Raw genomic sequence first — 18,200 nt, forward strand, 5'->3', positions numbered from 1 at the left:
TGCTCTAAGTTATCCCATGAGAGAAAGCTGGATTCACGTAAAATTTAATATTTTTACAAACTTTCTCAACTGGAGTGGTTGTTATTACTGATCGCTCGCATTTCTTGTTTGTTTAGGAGTTTTAACTTATTGTTCACTTCCATTACTATCCCCACTTAATAACAACTGCCAGATGTCGTAATTGTTTAATGCCAATATCAACGTATTTATAGTTAAAGACAAGTGCTCAACAAATCAGATCTGAAGATATAATTTATTTCATTAAATCCGTTTTACACGTGTGGCAAAATCAAACATATCTACAAACAAACGAAATATTTTAATCACACACAAAGTACCAAGTGTGTAGCCGTCCTGCCCTGATGAAGTTTTGTAAAGCAGTAAATACAATGGAACTTGGTAGGTAAACTCTTTGCATCCCAATAACAATTGCCTGATAAAGAACGAACATATTTCGCATCTTCTGTGTCCATGGGGAGCAAGAAAAGGGATAACAATCGGAAAAAAGCTAATAGTTCCTTCACAAACACATTCCCTTGACTAAAAGCCTAGCAGACGGTGAACATCCGATGAAAGATAAAAAACACAAACGATAAAACCGTAAAAGCGTCAATTTACCAGGATCTTTCTTAAATAGGCGATAATTCCAACAGTTTCACATCAAAAATGAAACAAATACCTCATGTTTTTTTAAAAATGTTATAGAACAGGGATTCTTCGAGACAATCCTATTTGCTCTCTAACTAACTTCAGAATCAATTACAAATATCGAGTTCTTGTTTTTTTTCCGCGTTATAATAATAGACCTACAGTGCATGTAACCCTCCTTTAGCATGGCGGTCAGCAGGTAAGCACAAAATATTGAGCACTGACGTCATCAACTTTGTAAGACCTCGCTTGGTACAGCGACATAGTAATAGAATCAGGTCATCACCCACGTTTCAGGCTATTTTAATATTATCTGCCTGTGGTAACGATACAGAAATGACCGTTTAATCAACATTTGTTATGCGTACCAGTACGGCGGTACGTTCTAGTGAAGGACCGTACCACGTACCGTACCCGTAACTTAGCTTTCTTTGCGTACCGTACCTACGTACCGTACTTTTTGATGAAATTGGCTGCGTACCGTACCGTACCGTACCGCACTGCCATCCTTGCTTGCAGTACCGTCGCATCCCTTGCAACACTGCCTACTTGATAAACATAGGCGATAACATATTCAACATCCAAATTAGAAGAACACTGCTTCATGAACACAAGAAAATATCAGAAAAGATAAACAATAATTTATCACTTTAATCAGCCCTATAGCGTCTATGCAGACCTCGACCACGACACACACAAATATAAATAATAGTGCACCAGACTTTTGAAGGCGAAATGCTTGTGGTCACGGTTGAATAAGCTTGTTTCTCGCACTTGTATTGGAATTTTGTTACGAGTTTATTTGCAAATGTTTTGTTTAGGTTTGTTTGATTAAAAAACTATTTAAGCTATTAAAAAAATTGGTATTTAATATTCGACCGACTATAATTGCCAATTTGGTGAATGTTGAGAATGTAGTCAGTAGCTTCAAATATATTTTTTTAACAATTGCCAAATGTTTACAACGAATAAAGTTTAAACGTTTGATTAAATAATATCCCCTCTTTGCATAATAATTACTTATGAGCTCAAAAAATAGCGAAAAAACAGCACATTTTAGGCAATTCTAGCTACTTATTTGCTATTTCATCTTAAGGTTTTAATATTTGTTTTTTCAAACAAGTCAGTAACAACAGCAAATACAGAGAAATACAAGTTAAATCTTTTCCATGACATGACAGTAACTTTAAAACTACAAAAAGCAAACTTCAAAGGGACGTGTTTTACCTTTTTCCAAAAAAAATACACACCAAAAATTGACACACAGAAGAAAATATATTGATAACATAAAAGAACAGCAAATATCAAAGTTGGTGCTGGCATGAAGTTTTGTCATTCATGTTTAGTTTTCCAGAAATATAAAAACAGATCCATGTATGGGATTGTGGAAGCAATTTAGTTTTTTTGTGATTGTTTTTTCTGACGGAGATTTGTTTTTTGTTCCTGTATTTATTGTTGCCATGGAAACTCTGTCACCCATCTCCCGTCGCTTCATAAGTTGTGACGTAGTCGTTGACGTCACAAAAGCTCCGCGCAATCACGTTGCGGACTGGCAAAAAATATGGAAACAAATTTCAGATGTTAGCTTGTTAAGCAACGTTTTCAGACTGGATTAAGCCAGATAATGACATATTTCGCAAACTGGCTTCAAATTGAAGTTGGCGATCCCATACTATAACGTTGGCATGTGCGGCATACGAGGCAGGATCTTACGAGGTTTGTAGAATAAAAAGAGTTTACATAACGTGCTTGTGTAAATTATTACATTGTAGAAACAAAACGATTGTGCAGTCGTGTGTTTGCGAACTAATTTTACAGTTAAAAATGGGAAATAGCGCTTGCCCGCGTGCGTCTTTATTTAATTAAAGTTGGCCCTCGTCCAAAAAAGTTTAGACAACCCTGATTTAAGTGAATGACGTAACTTTTGTGTGACGTAACAAACAACTTGGCCCGTGTTCAAACAACATTCTGTCCATCTTTCAGTTTGAAAATATCAACACAAACTCTCACCGTGAAGTAAGTATCAGCCGTCATTAGTTTGATCTGAGCGTCACACCAAGCCACAAACTGATCCTGTGTGTTCTGTTGTTGTTGTTGTTGGGACAAAACCATCACGCTGTTGTTCTCAGCATTTCCACCCCCGCCATCAACCCTCTTCTTACCACGCACATGTCTACGGATTAAAACACACAAGTGGTGACTCGATAAATCACAAATATACAATCCGTTAGATGGCGCAAGTGATGTCTGCAATTTGTGCTATCTTAGAATTTGAGATGGATTAGCGTCCACAATGGTGGATCCGGCAATAAATTAGTGTACTGTATGTTGTTATGTGCCAGATATGTCATTTACCAATGTAAATTCAGTGAAAACAAACCTGTGCCTATAGATTTGTACGCTTCCTCAATTTAATGCGTGTATCAGAATGTCATGTATCAAAAAAACGTGGAAACTGTCTCACTTACCGTGGTGTCGCCTGTTTTGTACCGAAGTGTAATGTAATTTGTCACTGTTTATCACTGTTTTTTTTTTTGAGATTAAAAATTAGGCATTTGTTGTATTGCTTTAGCGGATTCGATAATAATAGAGGATCAAACCTACGAAAGTTAAACAATGACACCATTATATCCAGGGTATTTCTAATGAACGAAACAGGCTATAAATAAATTAGGCGTGTAGTAAATGAAACTGTGATGTGGAGAGTCAACTTTGAGTCTGTGTCCAAGTTAAATTAAGTCAAGCTTTAGATAATACCCGCAATATTTGTTAAGAATGGATGACGCCAGTAGCTGAACAGTCTGAACATCGCAGTTTTGATGCTCGATGATCGACCAACAATTATTGCTGAACATCATATCAGTGATGAGTGGATTAAGTCCTTCACAGACCCTAAGCTCTGTAGTGTTGCGATATTTTAATGCATAAAAGACGACGCAGTATTAACTGACAAAATCAGGCTCTGTGGTCCATTTAAATACTAAGACACCATTTTAAGTTCGCTATAAAAAGTTTCTGTGGTCAAACGCATTTCTTCTACTGATCAGGAAGTCGCTGCATAAAAACTCACATGAATTTGATTTTGCAGCGTTGCTATGGTAACTATCCTCTGTAAATTCTCGAATATTTATTGTCGCTTTCATAAGTTGTGACGTAACTTTGAACTCGCGCGAAAATGCGACGAAGATTGGAACTGAAAAAAATACGGATTTGAATTTTAGTGGAGATAAATTAAATTCGCATGACGGAGCACCGAGCTAGTCGTTAACATCGGGGTATTGGGTTTGAGATTAGAAAGTTTAATACTGCAGGACATGGATGGCCAACATTTTATCCCCGTGCGCCACACAAACCTCACATTTAACATTGAAAACTATAAATTAACACATTTGGTGTCGGCGGATATAATTGATATATATAAAGTAATATTGCGTGAACAGATGTAAGTTGTAATGGAAGGGATTTCATATCAAATATAAGACGTACATGGTTTAATTTGCCACGGAATTAATATTTTCAGTTTGCAGCATTTGCGGATATAATTACGTCACTAGTTGTTACGTAATGCATCAGTATTAAGACAAAAAGCGCTGATTTGAAAAAAGTTTGTTCTAGCCGGAAAATCCAACAATTGTCTATTGTGCAAATTGAATCAACAGTAAATAAACTCATACCTATACATTAGCGTCCAGAGATGTTTGGTTAAACATAATTGTTGTTTTGCTGGAAAGTGTGACTTTCACAAACTGCCTCCGCTGTAAAGACAAAGAGTTAAAGATTTAAGCAGGATCGTTATTTCACACGTTTTCTGATTTTATGTTGAGCGAATCTCAATCACTCCGTAACAGAAGAAATGCTTACATTATACTTTATAATTTGTCATGTGAAATTTTATAAGACGATAAAGTGTGAAATTTGTTTTAAAATGTGCTTTCCTTTATGTGGGAAAAAGACTGGTTTTGGGGGAAAAAAACAACTTTTAGCTTTATCGTCTGATACAAACAACAATTGCTTTAAAATGTGCGTTGGTGGTTGATATTTAATCACCTGATTCAGCATTTGTGCCATTATCTGCTTTCTGGCTTCCTCCATTCGATCTCGATGAGTGATAATAGCGGGGTTGGACGTTGTGGGCAGGCAGTGCTTCACTGGAGCGATTCCGCAAACTGGAGTTGCTGTTGTTGTTGTGTCACCCGCATGTGCTGTACGTATAGTGAGGATTTGAGTTTAGTTTGTCCGAAATAACAAGTATTTAAACATACAAATAACTGGTGTATTGCGTCACTAAGCACTGAATGTCAACAATTACTCGCTGTGACGTCACACACGGGTGACTTTGTATTACGTTGCTATATCGAACTTGTGTTCTGTAGCAATGAGGTCGTTTTTGTTGCTTACAAAACGTGAATAATTTGATGAAAATATTGCAAGATAAGCAATATATTAATATCAGACTGCAAGTGCCAATTATCTCACATGCTTTACAAGTTAAACATAAAAACAGATTAACACTGTGTATATATTTAACTTTCCTAAAATTAGTGGTCGGGCTTATTCATGACATTGTGTCGCTAGGTGGCACTAACAAGTCGTTATCATGTCTCTCATTTGGTGGCGGCAACTGAACAGCAAAAAGTAAATCAACTTACATGAATTGTGGCAACCTTTCAAACTCTCTCAGCTTCGTTGATGAAAGTTTCACATTTCTTCTTTCTGTAAATGTCGTATTCACGTCACAGATTTTCAAAACATTGGAACACTATTACACGGATCTGTTTGAAAGTTTAATGGTGAAAAAAACGGCCCGAATAGGCGTAAAAAGCGGACATGCTTCATATTTCAAATGTTTGGGCAACTGCTCCTGCCATTGAACCGGATTAAAGTGACAGGGAGTTTAATTGCGTTTCTTAATATCTGTAATAGCGTAAATTCTTAATAGCGTTTCTTAATATCTTTGCGTTTCTTAATATAGATCGGCGGTATCCGCATATCGAACGGCGACAACATCGAAAACAATAGACGAAAAATCTACAAAACCAGAAAATAGCATTAAACTAATGCATTACTACGTCAGGTATCAAGGAAAGTGTCTTTGGCAATCCAATAAAATAAATGTCACACATCTCTGTGCTATTATGTTGCTACGATTTGGTCACCAGGTGAAATAAACTCAACTCGGCCAATACGATAATTTGTTTCCATTTATTGGGCTTGACAAAACCTTAACCCGTTGCCTTATTGTGAGTTTGTACAAGTTTTCACATCAACCGATACAATAGACGGGTTTACAGGCGCTCACAGCGTGTTATTTGATACTGGTCTGCTTGGGAAATCATTGTTCGGGCCCCTTTGTGAAGATTCACTTCATTGTTTTGCTGCCAGACGAACCAAACTAAAAGTGGTTAGCACTGAATGCAACCTAAGTGTTTTTACATGACTCCACTATCCAATGACTTTATAATGGAAAAATGTGTTCATCCAGCAATTAGTAAAGCCTGTTTACTCCAAAAGTAAATTTTGCAAAGAAGGTTACAATTATTAGGTTTTCGAATCCTAAACCTTCAAATCTATTTTTATGCCTGACAAACACACTATCAGTTTAAAACTGTGTAGGCCCACTGATTATTAAAGTATATCAGTAAAAACGTTTTGAAATAATCAGTTTTTATGTGTTAAACCTCCATAAAAAATAAATATAGGTTTTTCCACACACATGTTTTTCAGAAAAGTGACAAATTGCATATAGTACAGAAACTGTAGAGTTCGTTGTTGCAAATGAAATAAATTAAACCACAAATTTAAAAATGTACCACTTTTTGCAAAGAGCAGGCCCTATATTCAGACACAGACATAAAAACAACAAAAATGTACTGTTTAAACGAAGTCTTATTTCATCCCAAGACCAACAAACAAGTGCAAAACTTACTTTACCAATCCGATGCTCTTGAGTTTAAAATATTCTCAATACAGTTTCCTGGAAGAAAGTAACAAACATTCAATGTTACATCCAACAGCGATCTTATTAGAAGAAAAAAATCATTTTAAATTCACTACAATTTGCAGACTTAAAAAACTCCAGCACCAATTGCCAAAGCACTACTTCTAATAGTTTTCGACAAATGCAATTTAGTTACAAAAAAACAAAAACAAATGTTTGACATCCTTCTGTGCAAAATGAAGTAAAGTGACTTACTGTGGCCACCTAATTAAGCAGAACTTCATGCAAACAATGAAAAAGTCCATGAAAATCACTTTATTTTTGCATACCGTGTTTGTATAGTGGTAAGCCATGACCAAAAAGTTTTTTACCCGACCATTTGTGCAGTTTACAATTTAGAATGGCATGACAATTTTTTTCAATTGCCCTGCATAATACAGTTTGCAGTTGGTTTGTTTTTTTAAGTAACATGATTTATCATAATTTAATACATCACAACATGCAGCTCATAATCACGGGCTTGCAAATATTTTTACCACATCAACATGCAGATTACAATTGAGGACAAATTATTATCGAGGACAGCACACAACGGAGTAATTATGGTACCTTTGTTTCTTTACTCTTGCCGTTTTTACACAAGTTCTTCTCTGTGGTTTGATTTGACTTTTTGTGATCAGTTATCTGTAAATTAGTAATTCACACAGTTATGAAGCCAATAATTAAAAGCATTTTTTAGCTAGTATATGATTTAGTATAAAATTTATATCAGATCCTGGATCAACTCAAGTCTGTATTGGCTTACAAAGAGTCCATTTTTATTTACATTAAAACTCGAAATGTTTGAGAATGGTAAAAATCAGATTTTGTTCTTTTTTTAATGTCATATTAAAGTTACAAATGTTTAACAGTTAATGTAAACATAAATTCATACTTGGGGTCATCCCTGAAGTGTTCATGCAGACCAGCAATCATGGGATACTCATACATAATTCATAGTAGGCCAGGCTGATAAACGGCAAGATCAACCAGTCATTCCCATATGGCAAGGCACAGGCTAGAAAAATCTACAGCTGAAAAGAAAGGACAAATGTTTCATTCACACACTAATATCAAAACCCTTCTGTTTTGACTGTAAAGGAACACAATTTTTCAATTGCATTTCTAACAACAGTTTTTTTTTACAATTTCACGCACTTAACCTAAGTTTGTGCAAGTGGTAAATTTTGTAATGCTGGTTAATTAGTAAAATACATCGTTTGTATGTCGCTAATGGTATTTTGTTTCGTTTTTACTTTCACTGCAAATTGATTTTCGTTGAAAAGATGTAGATAAAACGATTCTTTAAAATGTAACAAATTTAACAGCATTTGTCTGAAATAAAAATAAGAGATATCCCTGATGACTTTTATTAAAAGAAACAATGTCGTTACCAAGCAACGATACTGTTCGCTTCATTGAGCTCGTGTCCGTTGATCTTTGAAGGACACAAAAAGTTGCAGAAAATACCAAATTCAATTAGGAAGCCTGCTGTTAATATCAAAATGACATAAGAAGACAGAACATCGTTTACCAAAGTGAAACATGTCAGATGTTGTAAGTTATTTGTTACTTATTTACAAAAACAAATCGCATTTCTTGTCTCAAAACTAAACAATTAAAGTTATTATTTAGTTGCGGGATTATGAAGCCCACAAAATCTTGTGTGATATTCAACGTGGAGAGGCCGGCCATGGAGGTTTTGGAACTGTTGTTGTTGGAAAACATGAATTTGCAGGATTTGTTGCAATTAAATATTTTTCTGTAAATGGAGGTGAACCACAACAAAGAGCAATTAAGAAAATGTAAGTGTTTTTGTTTCTTAAGGATGTATTCAAGTTGAATGTGTTGTTTTAATTCAAGAATCCAACATGAATATGACATGCTGCTTCGATCCCGTCACGAAAACATAGCTGATGTATTTGGGCTCACAAAATGGCGTGGAGCCATGGGGATCGTAATGAGATATTATGAAGCTGGGAATCTTCTAGTTCTACTTTTGAGCAATTACAATCCACTGGGATGGTCCCTACGACTTCGACTGGTATATGAAATATCAGATGGCATTACTTACATTCACAATTGTGGAACAGACAAACGCTTAATCCATGCAGATATGAAACCAGAAAACATCCTCCTTACAGCTGATTTGCATGTCAAAATTGCAGATTTTGGTTGTGCAAAGTTGATCAGTTTTACTGGATCAACCACCATCCAAAATAATGCCCCACAAGGAGCACAAGCAATGACATTGTATTATGCAGCTCCAGAAAAATTTCAGGGTGCTGAACCGAAGAAAGAGCAAGATGTGTTCAGCTGTGGTATGGTTTTTTATGTGATGTTACGTCGTATTTTACCATATCCATCAGACCAGATCTTTTGGGAGATGATTCGAAATATGACCCGTCCAAACTGTGATGCAATCCAGGAAATGAAAAACAGATGCAGTGACAATGACAGAGCTATAGTAGAAGTGATAGTGAGAATGATGACCAGATGCTGGGAGCAAAACCCAGCCCGGCGTCCCAACATGCTGGAAGTTCGAGATGAATTCCAACAACATCTTGCCAAGCAAGACCCAGCTGTGATTTCGCAACAAGTGGCTGATGCTGTCAAGGAAATGGAAATTAAGCATCCTGCAGCTGAACACAATCCAACTGTTCCACTTCACCAGCTTAATCCTACCACTGGAGAGTTTCACAGTGAAAGCATTCAACCACCTCAAGTTCAGCCGAGAGAACGCCCATCCCAGTCACAAAATCGTAAATATAAACATAGATTTATTATTGTTTTTAATGCAAAGTGTTTGAATTTTGCAACTAGTAGCATAAAACTTTTACATATGTTGGATGTAGTCATGGCGGTGTGCAAGTGCAACTTTTTAGCTTCTACTATCTTGGTAACCATGCAACATTTGTATTTAAAAAATGTTTAAGCCGCTTTGTCGTGCATATCAATGAGAGATTTTATAGGATTTTGTGTCATTTAATTTTTATCCTTGCATTTTAGGACATTGAAAACAAAACATGTCATTGTCATCAAAAGCCCGGTGTTCACAGGCCACCAAAATAAAGTCATCGGCTACAGTTGACTGCGGGCTTGCAGTTGGACCACACTGCACTTAAGCAAACATGTTAACCGTCATTTTGACTTTCTTATATTTATTTTGTAATGTATAGGGGGAAGTCCCTCAGCTGAACCAGGTTCCAGTCATTCAAACATCACTGCACCGCGAACTGATGAACCACCTTCCAGCCAGTCAAACATCACTGCACCAAAAACTTTGGATAATAAAGGTAAAAAGGGCTTTTTGCTGGAAAACAATTAAAAATTCTTGTGTACCACCTGCAAGTATTGTAATGACATGAAATAACCCGTGGTGGGATTCAGCCGGTTCACATCAGTTCTATAGAGCCGTGTAACGAAATTTTATGAGATCAGCGAACCGGTTAGCATTACTGGTTACTGTCAATGGACTTTTTGTAACAGAAGCGGCCGAAAAATAGGACGTTTGTTATAGAACTGGCTGACCAAAAAATAAATCTGACCACTTGAAACAACTACTATTGATAAATCGTACTGATTGTGGTATACATTAGTAATGTCTATAATATGGATAAATTGATGAAAGCATCCAACAACTCCAGGTTGAGCCAAAGTGCAAAAATGGGAAATTTTCTTTCTCAAACCAAAAACTTTTGCGGGATTTTATTATCTTTGGTTTGTCCGAATATTCATTATCAAATAAGCAATGTTTTAACAATGCACTTACTAATGAGAATTTGCTTCTTTCTACAGTAATTCAAAGCAATCAGCCACCTCGTGTTGAGCAAAGGAAAAGTCCGTCAAAACCTCCCGGTGGGATGAAAAACGTGGGGAAAAAAATGCAAAAACTTCATGTTCAGCGAATGAAAAATCCAAGGAAAAATCCAAGGAAAAATCCACCAGGGCCTTCACAACATAAAGGTAAATTAAAATACATTGGAAAATGTGAAAAGCTAAAAATTTTACCAGAAAAGATAGATTTTAAGTAGTTTGGTAAATGTTCGCTACTTTGGGGTCCAGAAACCTTTACAAAACTGAGTAAAAGTAACTTTAATTTTACCAAGAATATTTTGAATAATACAATGAGTGAATTTGTAAAGGGGCCCAGAAAATTTGCAGAAATTCTTTATAGATGTTCAATTACTTTCATGTCACCATTTTTTGCTTGATTAAATGTATGTTCCTTGTTAAATGCACTTAGTTGGACTAATCTGTGTTAATGTAAACAAGTTCCTCATCTGAGCCAGCTTTCAGTCTGTCAAACATTGCTGCCCCACAAGAGATAAAAGGTAATAAGGTTTAGTTTGAGATTGCACTAAACTGAGGAACTGTGGGTACATTTACACAATGCTTTAAGGGCTGACATTTTAAATAAAAAACAAAAACATGTGGATTTTTCGAACAAACACATAGAAGGGGTTGGTTTGATTTAGAAATCGCAGGCCACAATGAAAAGGTTACATAAAAAAATAAAATAAAAGGAGACATAAATGACAAGATATGAAAGTGGTGCAAAACTATTGTAAAGTGTTTATTTTGTTATTTAATGTTTTTTAGGGTTAAGTTTTTAGCCATGTCGGTGTAAATGTAAATTTATTGTAACAACACAACAAATAATGCAAGTATGTTTCAGAGGAATTTGTTGTTGTTGGTGGATATGGTGGTTCAGATAGAGATTGTGTGAAGTATGATGTCACAACAAAACAACATCAACATTTACCAGTAAGTTTGGAAAGTTTAAAACTTGCTCTTTATGCACAATAATAAAATATTTACAGAACAGTTAAAATGTATCTGACATTTGTATTTATGTTAATTATTGCCCATGCAATTTAGTGCAAGCTGGGAGTTGTCAAATATTGATTGTTGTCTGGCATTGTTTGTAAACAATAACTCATTACCAAACAAACAATGTATCTTTGTTGCATTTAAACAATGCATGAAAGTGAATGAATGCAACTATATATGAGCAGCCACTAAACTTTTGTGCCAAATTATTTTGCTTTGATTAAAACTTTGCAGAAACTGAACAAACCAAGATATCGGTCGACCTCAGAAAAAGTTGGAGACATACTTTATGCATTTGGTGGATATGATATAAGGAAAAGTTGTGAAATGTTGAATTTGGCAACAGACGGACGATGGGAAATGTTGGATGAGATGTTGGAAGTTCGATCTGATGCTGCATCAGCAGTTATTGGAAGTAAGTGGATTGGAGCCAACACAACAAACTAAAACTGTCATTGTATGTAACAAGCAAAGTTTGATGTTGAATTGGTCTAGATTTGAAATAATTTATCATCAGACAAAGTTGTTTAGACAAACAACTTTGCTAATACAGATGCAAATTTTAAAGTGATGGGTCAAAGTCAATGAATACATACATTTGTAAGATTGCTGTGGTCTAAAACTAATCTACAAAAAAAAGTAAAACCAGTGGTGTTTCACTATTTAAAAATCTTTCTAAGCTTTTTGTGTTATTCTTCAAGCTTTCTCTAAATCTCTTAAACCTTCCTATACAGCTTCGGTGAAACCCCAAATTTTTCTGTTTGCATGATTCAAACCATGTGCGTAAAAGTTAGAGGTTTTCGGCAAAACCTATTGTACAGGTTTATTAAACCCCAGATGTGTCATTATACACATGTTAAGAAGAACACTATTAAAGATTCAGTTGTTAAATTGTATTAAAGAACTGTATTAAACATTTAGTTATTAAAGTGTCTACAGGTTGTCAAATTAAAAATATGTTTTAGACAACATTTATGTGACTGGTGGATACAACAATGGCAAACTTTTTTCATGTGAAGTTTATAATGCGAACAGGAATGAGTGGAGTCGGATTCATGACATGATAAAGAAAAGATCACAACATGCAATGTGTTCAATCGGGAGTAAGAAGGCTGTTTGGTTATTAAACAAACCATATATATATTAGCAAATAAACTTGTAGATTATACACAGCGATTATGAAGTCTATGTCCCCATGGGCTATTGTGACCAATATGCTAATTTAATATTACAAATTAAATCAATGTGTTAAACTGGCTTTTGGTTTAAATTGAGAGTTGTTTGCAACCGAAAAGGCACATGAGGATATAACTCCAAATAAAAGTACAGGTTTTGTATTTTAACAATAAAAATCTCCAACAAGCTAATTATGTTAATAAACTAAAAAAACACTTAAACCAATTCGAAACTATTTAGCTTTTGAATCTGTTTGAACTGACTATTAATTATCTTTCTTTTGAAGTTTTGTCTGTTATAAAATTTACTGTACAATTGGTTTTGGAAACAGACTTGTATTACACAAATACTGTAGTTTCCAAATCCTAAAACACATCCAATTTACATTATACATCAACATCAGATATGTTTACAAATGTGGGTTTCAGTTTTTTAGTTTTATGTTGACTATGTATATTAATCTGTGTGACATCACAAAGTATTTCACACAAACCTGTTTGCAGATTCACTTTATTGTGTTGGTGGAGCAGATGGCAAATCCTGTGAACATCTTAATGTGAGAAGGGAGGTGTGGAATTTTATTCCACCATTGAAACACGGAGAAACAGATGGTTTATCTTGTGTTGCATTGAATGGAAAGATTTATGTCACAGGTAATCCTGTGCAAATAATTTATTAAAAATATTAAGCAGCCAACACAGCTTTAACTGTGGAACTGCTTGGAAGGTTGCCAACCCCTGCTTTAGTTATTCTCACAAAAATATATCAGTGGCTTGTTTGTGCTGGGTAAGAGTTAAAGCTTGTTGTCACCTGTCATGTTTACATAAAGTTTTTATTGATTGATATCAGCAATAAGTGATCCAAAGCAGGGTATAATGTTGGTTTGTACTGTGCTGTAACGGTCAAAACTTGATGGTCAAAACCACAGTCACCTTTTTTGCTTATAATGATGTGGTGTTTATGCCTCAGTTTATCGAAGTTAATTAAAGTCGCAACCCTACCACAACAAATTACTTACAGATAATTGAATGGTCGTTAAAATTTCTAATCAACAAATCGCATATTTGACACTTCTTATTTGTTCTCATACATACAACTAACCTCCTAACAAGATGAAGATTGTGTTGCATTGGCGATTGAGTCAAAAGTCTGTGTCAATTTACCTTTTGCAAAATATTGTTATATACTGCCTGTTTCACGTGTTTAGGTGTCGATATTGGACCCTGTACCACACATAGGATAAGGTAGCGGTGCCGATACAGTGTTATTTGGCCAACCCTAGTATAAACCCACAAAATTTAAATTAATTTACTACAGCCAATAGATGTTAGTGAGTTTTAAAACAAACAAATATGATCTGCATGTAAACATACCTTGATTTGTATTTTAGTTGTTTTTCAAATTAACTAAATTGCATTAAAATATAAATTAATTGTGTACAGGAGGACGGTCATTATCATCATCACCATCATCATATCATGAATGTTACGATCCAGTTGCGCAAAAATGGACTACATTAGCACCATTAAACACTGGACGTGCATTGCATGGAGCTTGTGTGATGAACGGAAAGATTTATGTTGTTGGTGGATTGGGTTCTGCGTAAGTGTTATTGTAGTGTGAGTCATGGAGTTGTGTCACCAGTTTGATTTTAACCACTAAGACTAAACCCACTTCACTAACCCCCTCAAGTGGTCAGGGAATTTTTGTTTTTACACCACTTGTTTGTAAAACACCATTATGGTGTTCCAACTGCTGTGTTTGACAATTCAGCCCAAGCAGCTATACTTGCTCTCAATCATTTAAAACATACTGCTCCATACAGTGGTTCAAAGGTAACTGTATAGTGGGTGGATGGCGAGAAAATCCATCAGAAAGCAACATATATTTCAGAAAAAAAGACAATGCATGATGATGAGGAAAAATAAAGGGGAGAAGGCAACGAACTGCCACCACCAGTACTTAAAATAATAATTACACTTGCACTAAATCGAATGGTCTGAGACACAAGACCCATAGACAGACATAAATTAATTCAAATTTGCCTGTCACTGCTTTGAACCCCATAAAAAGTAAAAATTCATAAAGTTAATTGCCATAATGACGTTGTAAAAGTTAGGTTTTATTTCGTAACAAACAACGTTTAAGACGCATTTAAGCAGATTTGAGCTTGTCGATTATTCCACCTGCCTGTGCAGGTTGTACTAGTGGTGATTTCAACACACATTACTCACTGCATTCTATGAGAAGCTTTGTTATCCAACACAACGTTTCTCCTTCACAGCAAGGTTACATTTGGGCACCATATTTCACAGCTAAATTTAAACTAGACAAAGCTTCAAAATGCCCCAAAGTTAAATTTACTACATAAGCCAATATGACGGGTGATTCCGAATATTCTCCTCTAAGCAGTGCTTTGCTCTGTACAGGAACTTTGTTCTGCGTATGTGCGAATTTGATCGTTTATGTGAAGTTACATTACGACGCAAATGTTGCATGTGGATTCGGTCTAATTAAAAAAACTCCCAGACAGGCCTGAACAGGTTTTTTTAAGGTTTGGTTTGGGTGACCGCTAAGTAGTTAAGAGACTGCAAGTGTTTCATTTAAATACCAAAAAATAGCCTTATTTGCTTAAACCAGTGATTCTCAAACTGTGTGCCGCGGCGCATTAGTGTACCGTAAGAGATTTCCAAGTGTGCCGCGAAATATTTCCTTTTTAAAAAAGCAAGCCGTCCCTGTTGTTTTAGGACTTCATGACGAAATACTGGTGTACATGATAACGTTTGAAAGCTCATATTTTAGTTCATGGTAATTAAAAGCATCCTTACCCACCACAATAAAATTGAAAATTACCATGTTTTAACAACTTTTGTTATGTCTACCTGCGAATTGTGCCGCGGAAGAAAAAAAAAATTTTTTGATGCCCTGTATGCTTAAAAAAGTTTGAGAACCACTGGCTTAAACGAATTATTTATTCGTTTTGGGAAACCGCTGGAGAAATTTGGGAGGACCGTTTCGGTCCCCCAACACACCTTAAAAAAACACTGGGTCTGAACGTACTTATTTGTGTACAAAAGCAAAAAAAATAAGAATCCATTTTTGCAACCAGTTTTGTTGGCCCTTCATCAAACAACCTAAATTGTCAAACATTTGGTGCACTGTAATGTCATACTGCTTTTTATTACTGGTTGTGACGTCACATTTAGTTTTGTTTTGTTACACAGTTTTGAGTATCTCAGTTCAGTTGAAGTTTACGACCCCACTGAGGATTCTTGGACACATTTGTTCGACTTGGAGAAGCCTGTTTATGGCCACACAGTTGTAGCTTTGTAAACCACAGTGGATGACAATGGACATCAACAAACATCAATATAATGTTGAATAAAACATTGATGCAGAATTAATCAATACAGAAATGTTCTGATTCTTTTCATAGTTAGGCACTACTGAAATTAAACTGATAATTTCAACTTTATACTTAAACTTTGATTGTTTTGTACCTCAGTTCATTCTAACACCCCATAATGTAGGGCCTCCTCGACTGGTCCCACCAACGTTACTCCCCAGTCGTGTTTTACTCACAGTGCAACAAAATCACTTTGTTGTAAGTCCCAGTCACATAACGCCTTGTAATGACTGAGTGGACCATTGGCTCTCAGCTTTTGTTACTGTGCAATCCTTTCTTGTTCAGAAACGCACAAGAAACCTCCAGAGCTTGTTTGTATAAATTTTTACAATCTAACGTTATCGTGACATTTAGCCACCACTTGTGGTTTAATCTTATAAAGCCAGTCACCATCAACTTCCATGTTATTTCGTTTCATTTTCATGTGTTAAACAAAAATAAGTCATGAATGTATTGATTTATCTTCTCATAGTTTGAGAAATACTGTACATTGTAGCTGCAGCGTGTTTAGTTGTTCCCTTCGCTATTTTGCGTTCCAAAACGTTTCAACATTGTGTAGCTATTTTCGACTTGTTTATTGTTTTAGTATTTTCGTGTCGCTATGATTTCTTCCACCATGCAAAGTAAACCTTATAATGCTCATCCCTACAGAAATGCCCGTTGCCGAATTGGACAAAACTGCCCAGTTTTTAAAGGAGCCAAAAGTCTAAACCGAAAAAGTATAGGCCTACTGTTTACAGGCTTTGGTTTTCTGGTCTGCATCAGTCACGTGTTCAAATCACGTGATCTTCCGAGATATTAATCAGCGACCATCTGTTCTTTTCTCGAGATTGCTTTTTGTAATTTATATTTTTTCCATCTTCTTCGACCTCATTAACCTTGAGTAATCAAGCGTAATGACTTTGGTTCATCAAGTGTATGATTCAACTTCCCTTGTGACGGATTTTTTCCCCTTGAGTTTTGTTAGCTGTTGTTCAATCAAGATCTCTATCGAATTTTTTGAGTATAAATACAGGTCCACAAACATTAAGATTCATTTTCATTCTCATTCTAGCTTTAACGGTTTAAATACTGTGTGTGTTAGTATTTTGATAATGTTCGCCTCGTCGTCGTGTCTCTTGTCAAACTGATGTTCGCTGGAATCGTATAAGTAAGTTATCTGTACTCGTTTGTTTGTATGTTATTATTAATAAACTCATGAAGTAGATACATAAGTCTGTGCTTTGCCCAGTTATTAACCGGAGTCAGCTTTGCATTCGCTGCAGGTCCAACATATATTTTTATTTCGTATTTTTCCACCTAGCTTGTCATTTATTTATCTCTTTTCTGCTATGTTTGCGCGTGCTATACAATGGTTACAACTAACTTATGCATTTATGATGTATTTCTTTCAATGTCAATTTCTGTTCACCACGTAAACCTTTATTTTTTCGTTTGCGGTTTTCTGTTTATCATCACGTTTCCTTACAGAATCACATTTCGTTTTTGTTTGTTTGTCCAGTACCCTTTCTTGCTTTATTTGTTAAGCATATATTTGCTTGTTTATATGTGATACGATAAGTAGATAAAATGTTAGATACGATATACTGATCCTTGTCAATTACCTTTCCGTGTAGGCTTGTTTAGTTGACTTTATTAGGCTAAGCTCACTCTACATATCTTTAAAACAATAAGCCAAGCTTTACCACTCTATGAGCCATTCGGAACAATTTCACATAGCCTAAAACCGCTGGGAACCACAAAGCCGTTTTTTTAATTTGAAATGAAATGCTTTTGCAAAAACGTTTTTTATTCTCACTTTTTGTTGTTGGGTAGTTTCTTGCATATTACTCACACTTGGCAAATCGGTCTTGTCAGTGGTAAAAGCAAACAGTTACTGCGCGCACACACAGCTCCGGGGCTGCGTGTTGGCGAAATAAATATTCAATATTGGATTTAAGCCTAACATTGTTTTTAGTACTTTGATCAAATCAGCTAATATCAATGTTCGTTGGGTCGAGAAATAAAAACTAAGATTGCAGCATTTAGATTCGCTACATAACGAGACAAAAGTAGCCAGATAGGACCCTGCAGCCTTAAATTTTGCTGTAAGACCGAAATACACTGGAAGCAAGGCAGTTTTTTCAGAGCAGATTGACAGTACAACTTCATTTCACCACA

The 18,200-nt window shown here is 35.6% G+C and overlaps 1 protein-coding gene and 1 long non-coding RNA gene across 2 annotated transcripts; one reads left to right on the forward strand and one right to left on the reverse strand.

Annotated features, from left to right (window-relative positions):
- Positions 1 to 1,535: 1,535 nt before the first annotated feature.
- LOC145223981 (uncharacterized) lies at positions 1,536 to 7,654 on the reverse strand. Its single transcript, XR_013859534.1, has 9 exons — positions 7,521 to 7,654; positions 7,196 to 7,270; positions 6,575 to 6,622; positions 5,298 to 5,361; positions 4,696 to 4,850; positions 4,323 to 4,403; positions 3,719 to 3,841; positions 2,659 to 2,821; positions 1,536 to 2,197 (listed from the first exon to the last, which is right to left on the reverse strand). It is a non-coding gene; the product is annotated as an uncharacterized LOC145223981 (long non-coding RNA).
- A 394-nt stretch (positions 7,655 to 8,048) lies between these two features.
- Positions 8,049 to 14,240, forward strand: LOC145222342 (uncharacterized). Its single transcript, XM_080088441.1, has 11 exons — positions 8,049 to 8,182; positions 8,261 to 8,430; positions 8,489 to 9,387; positions 9,805 to 9,921; positions 10,424 to 10,655; positions 10,901 to 10,959; positions 11,304 to 11,392; positions 11,693 to 11,873; positions 12,424 to 12,561; positions 13,138 to 13,287; positions 14,077 to 14,240. The coding sequence occupies exons 1-11, from the start codon at positions 8,171 to 8,173 to the stop codon at positions 14,238 to 14,240; spliced, it is 2,211 nt and encodes a 736-aa protein (XP_079944567.1). The 5' UTR covers positions 8,049 to 8,170.
- The last annotated feature ends 3,960 nt before the right edge of the window (positions 14,241 to 18,200 follow it).

This window comes from Phallusia mammillata, chromosome 4 (genome assembly GCF_965637545.1).
Source record: "Phallusia mammillata chromosome 4, kaPhaMamm4.hap1.1, whole genome shotgun sequence".
Taxonomy (NCBI): Eukaryota; Metazoa; Chordata; class Ascidiacea; order Phlebobranchia; family Ascidiidae; genus Phallusia; species Phallusia mammillata.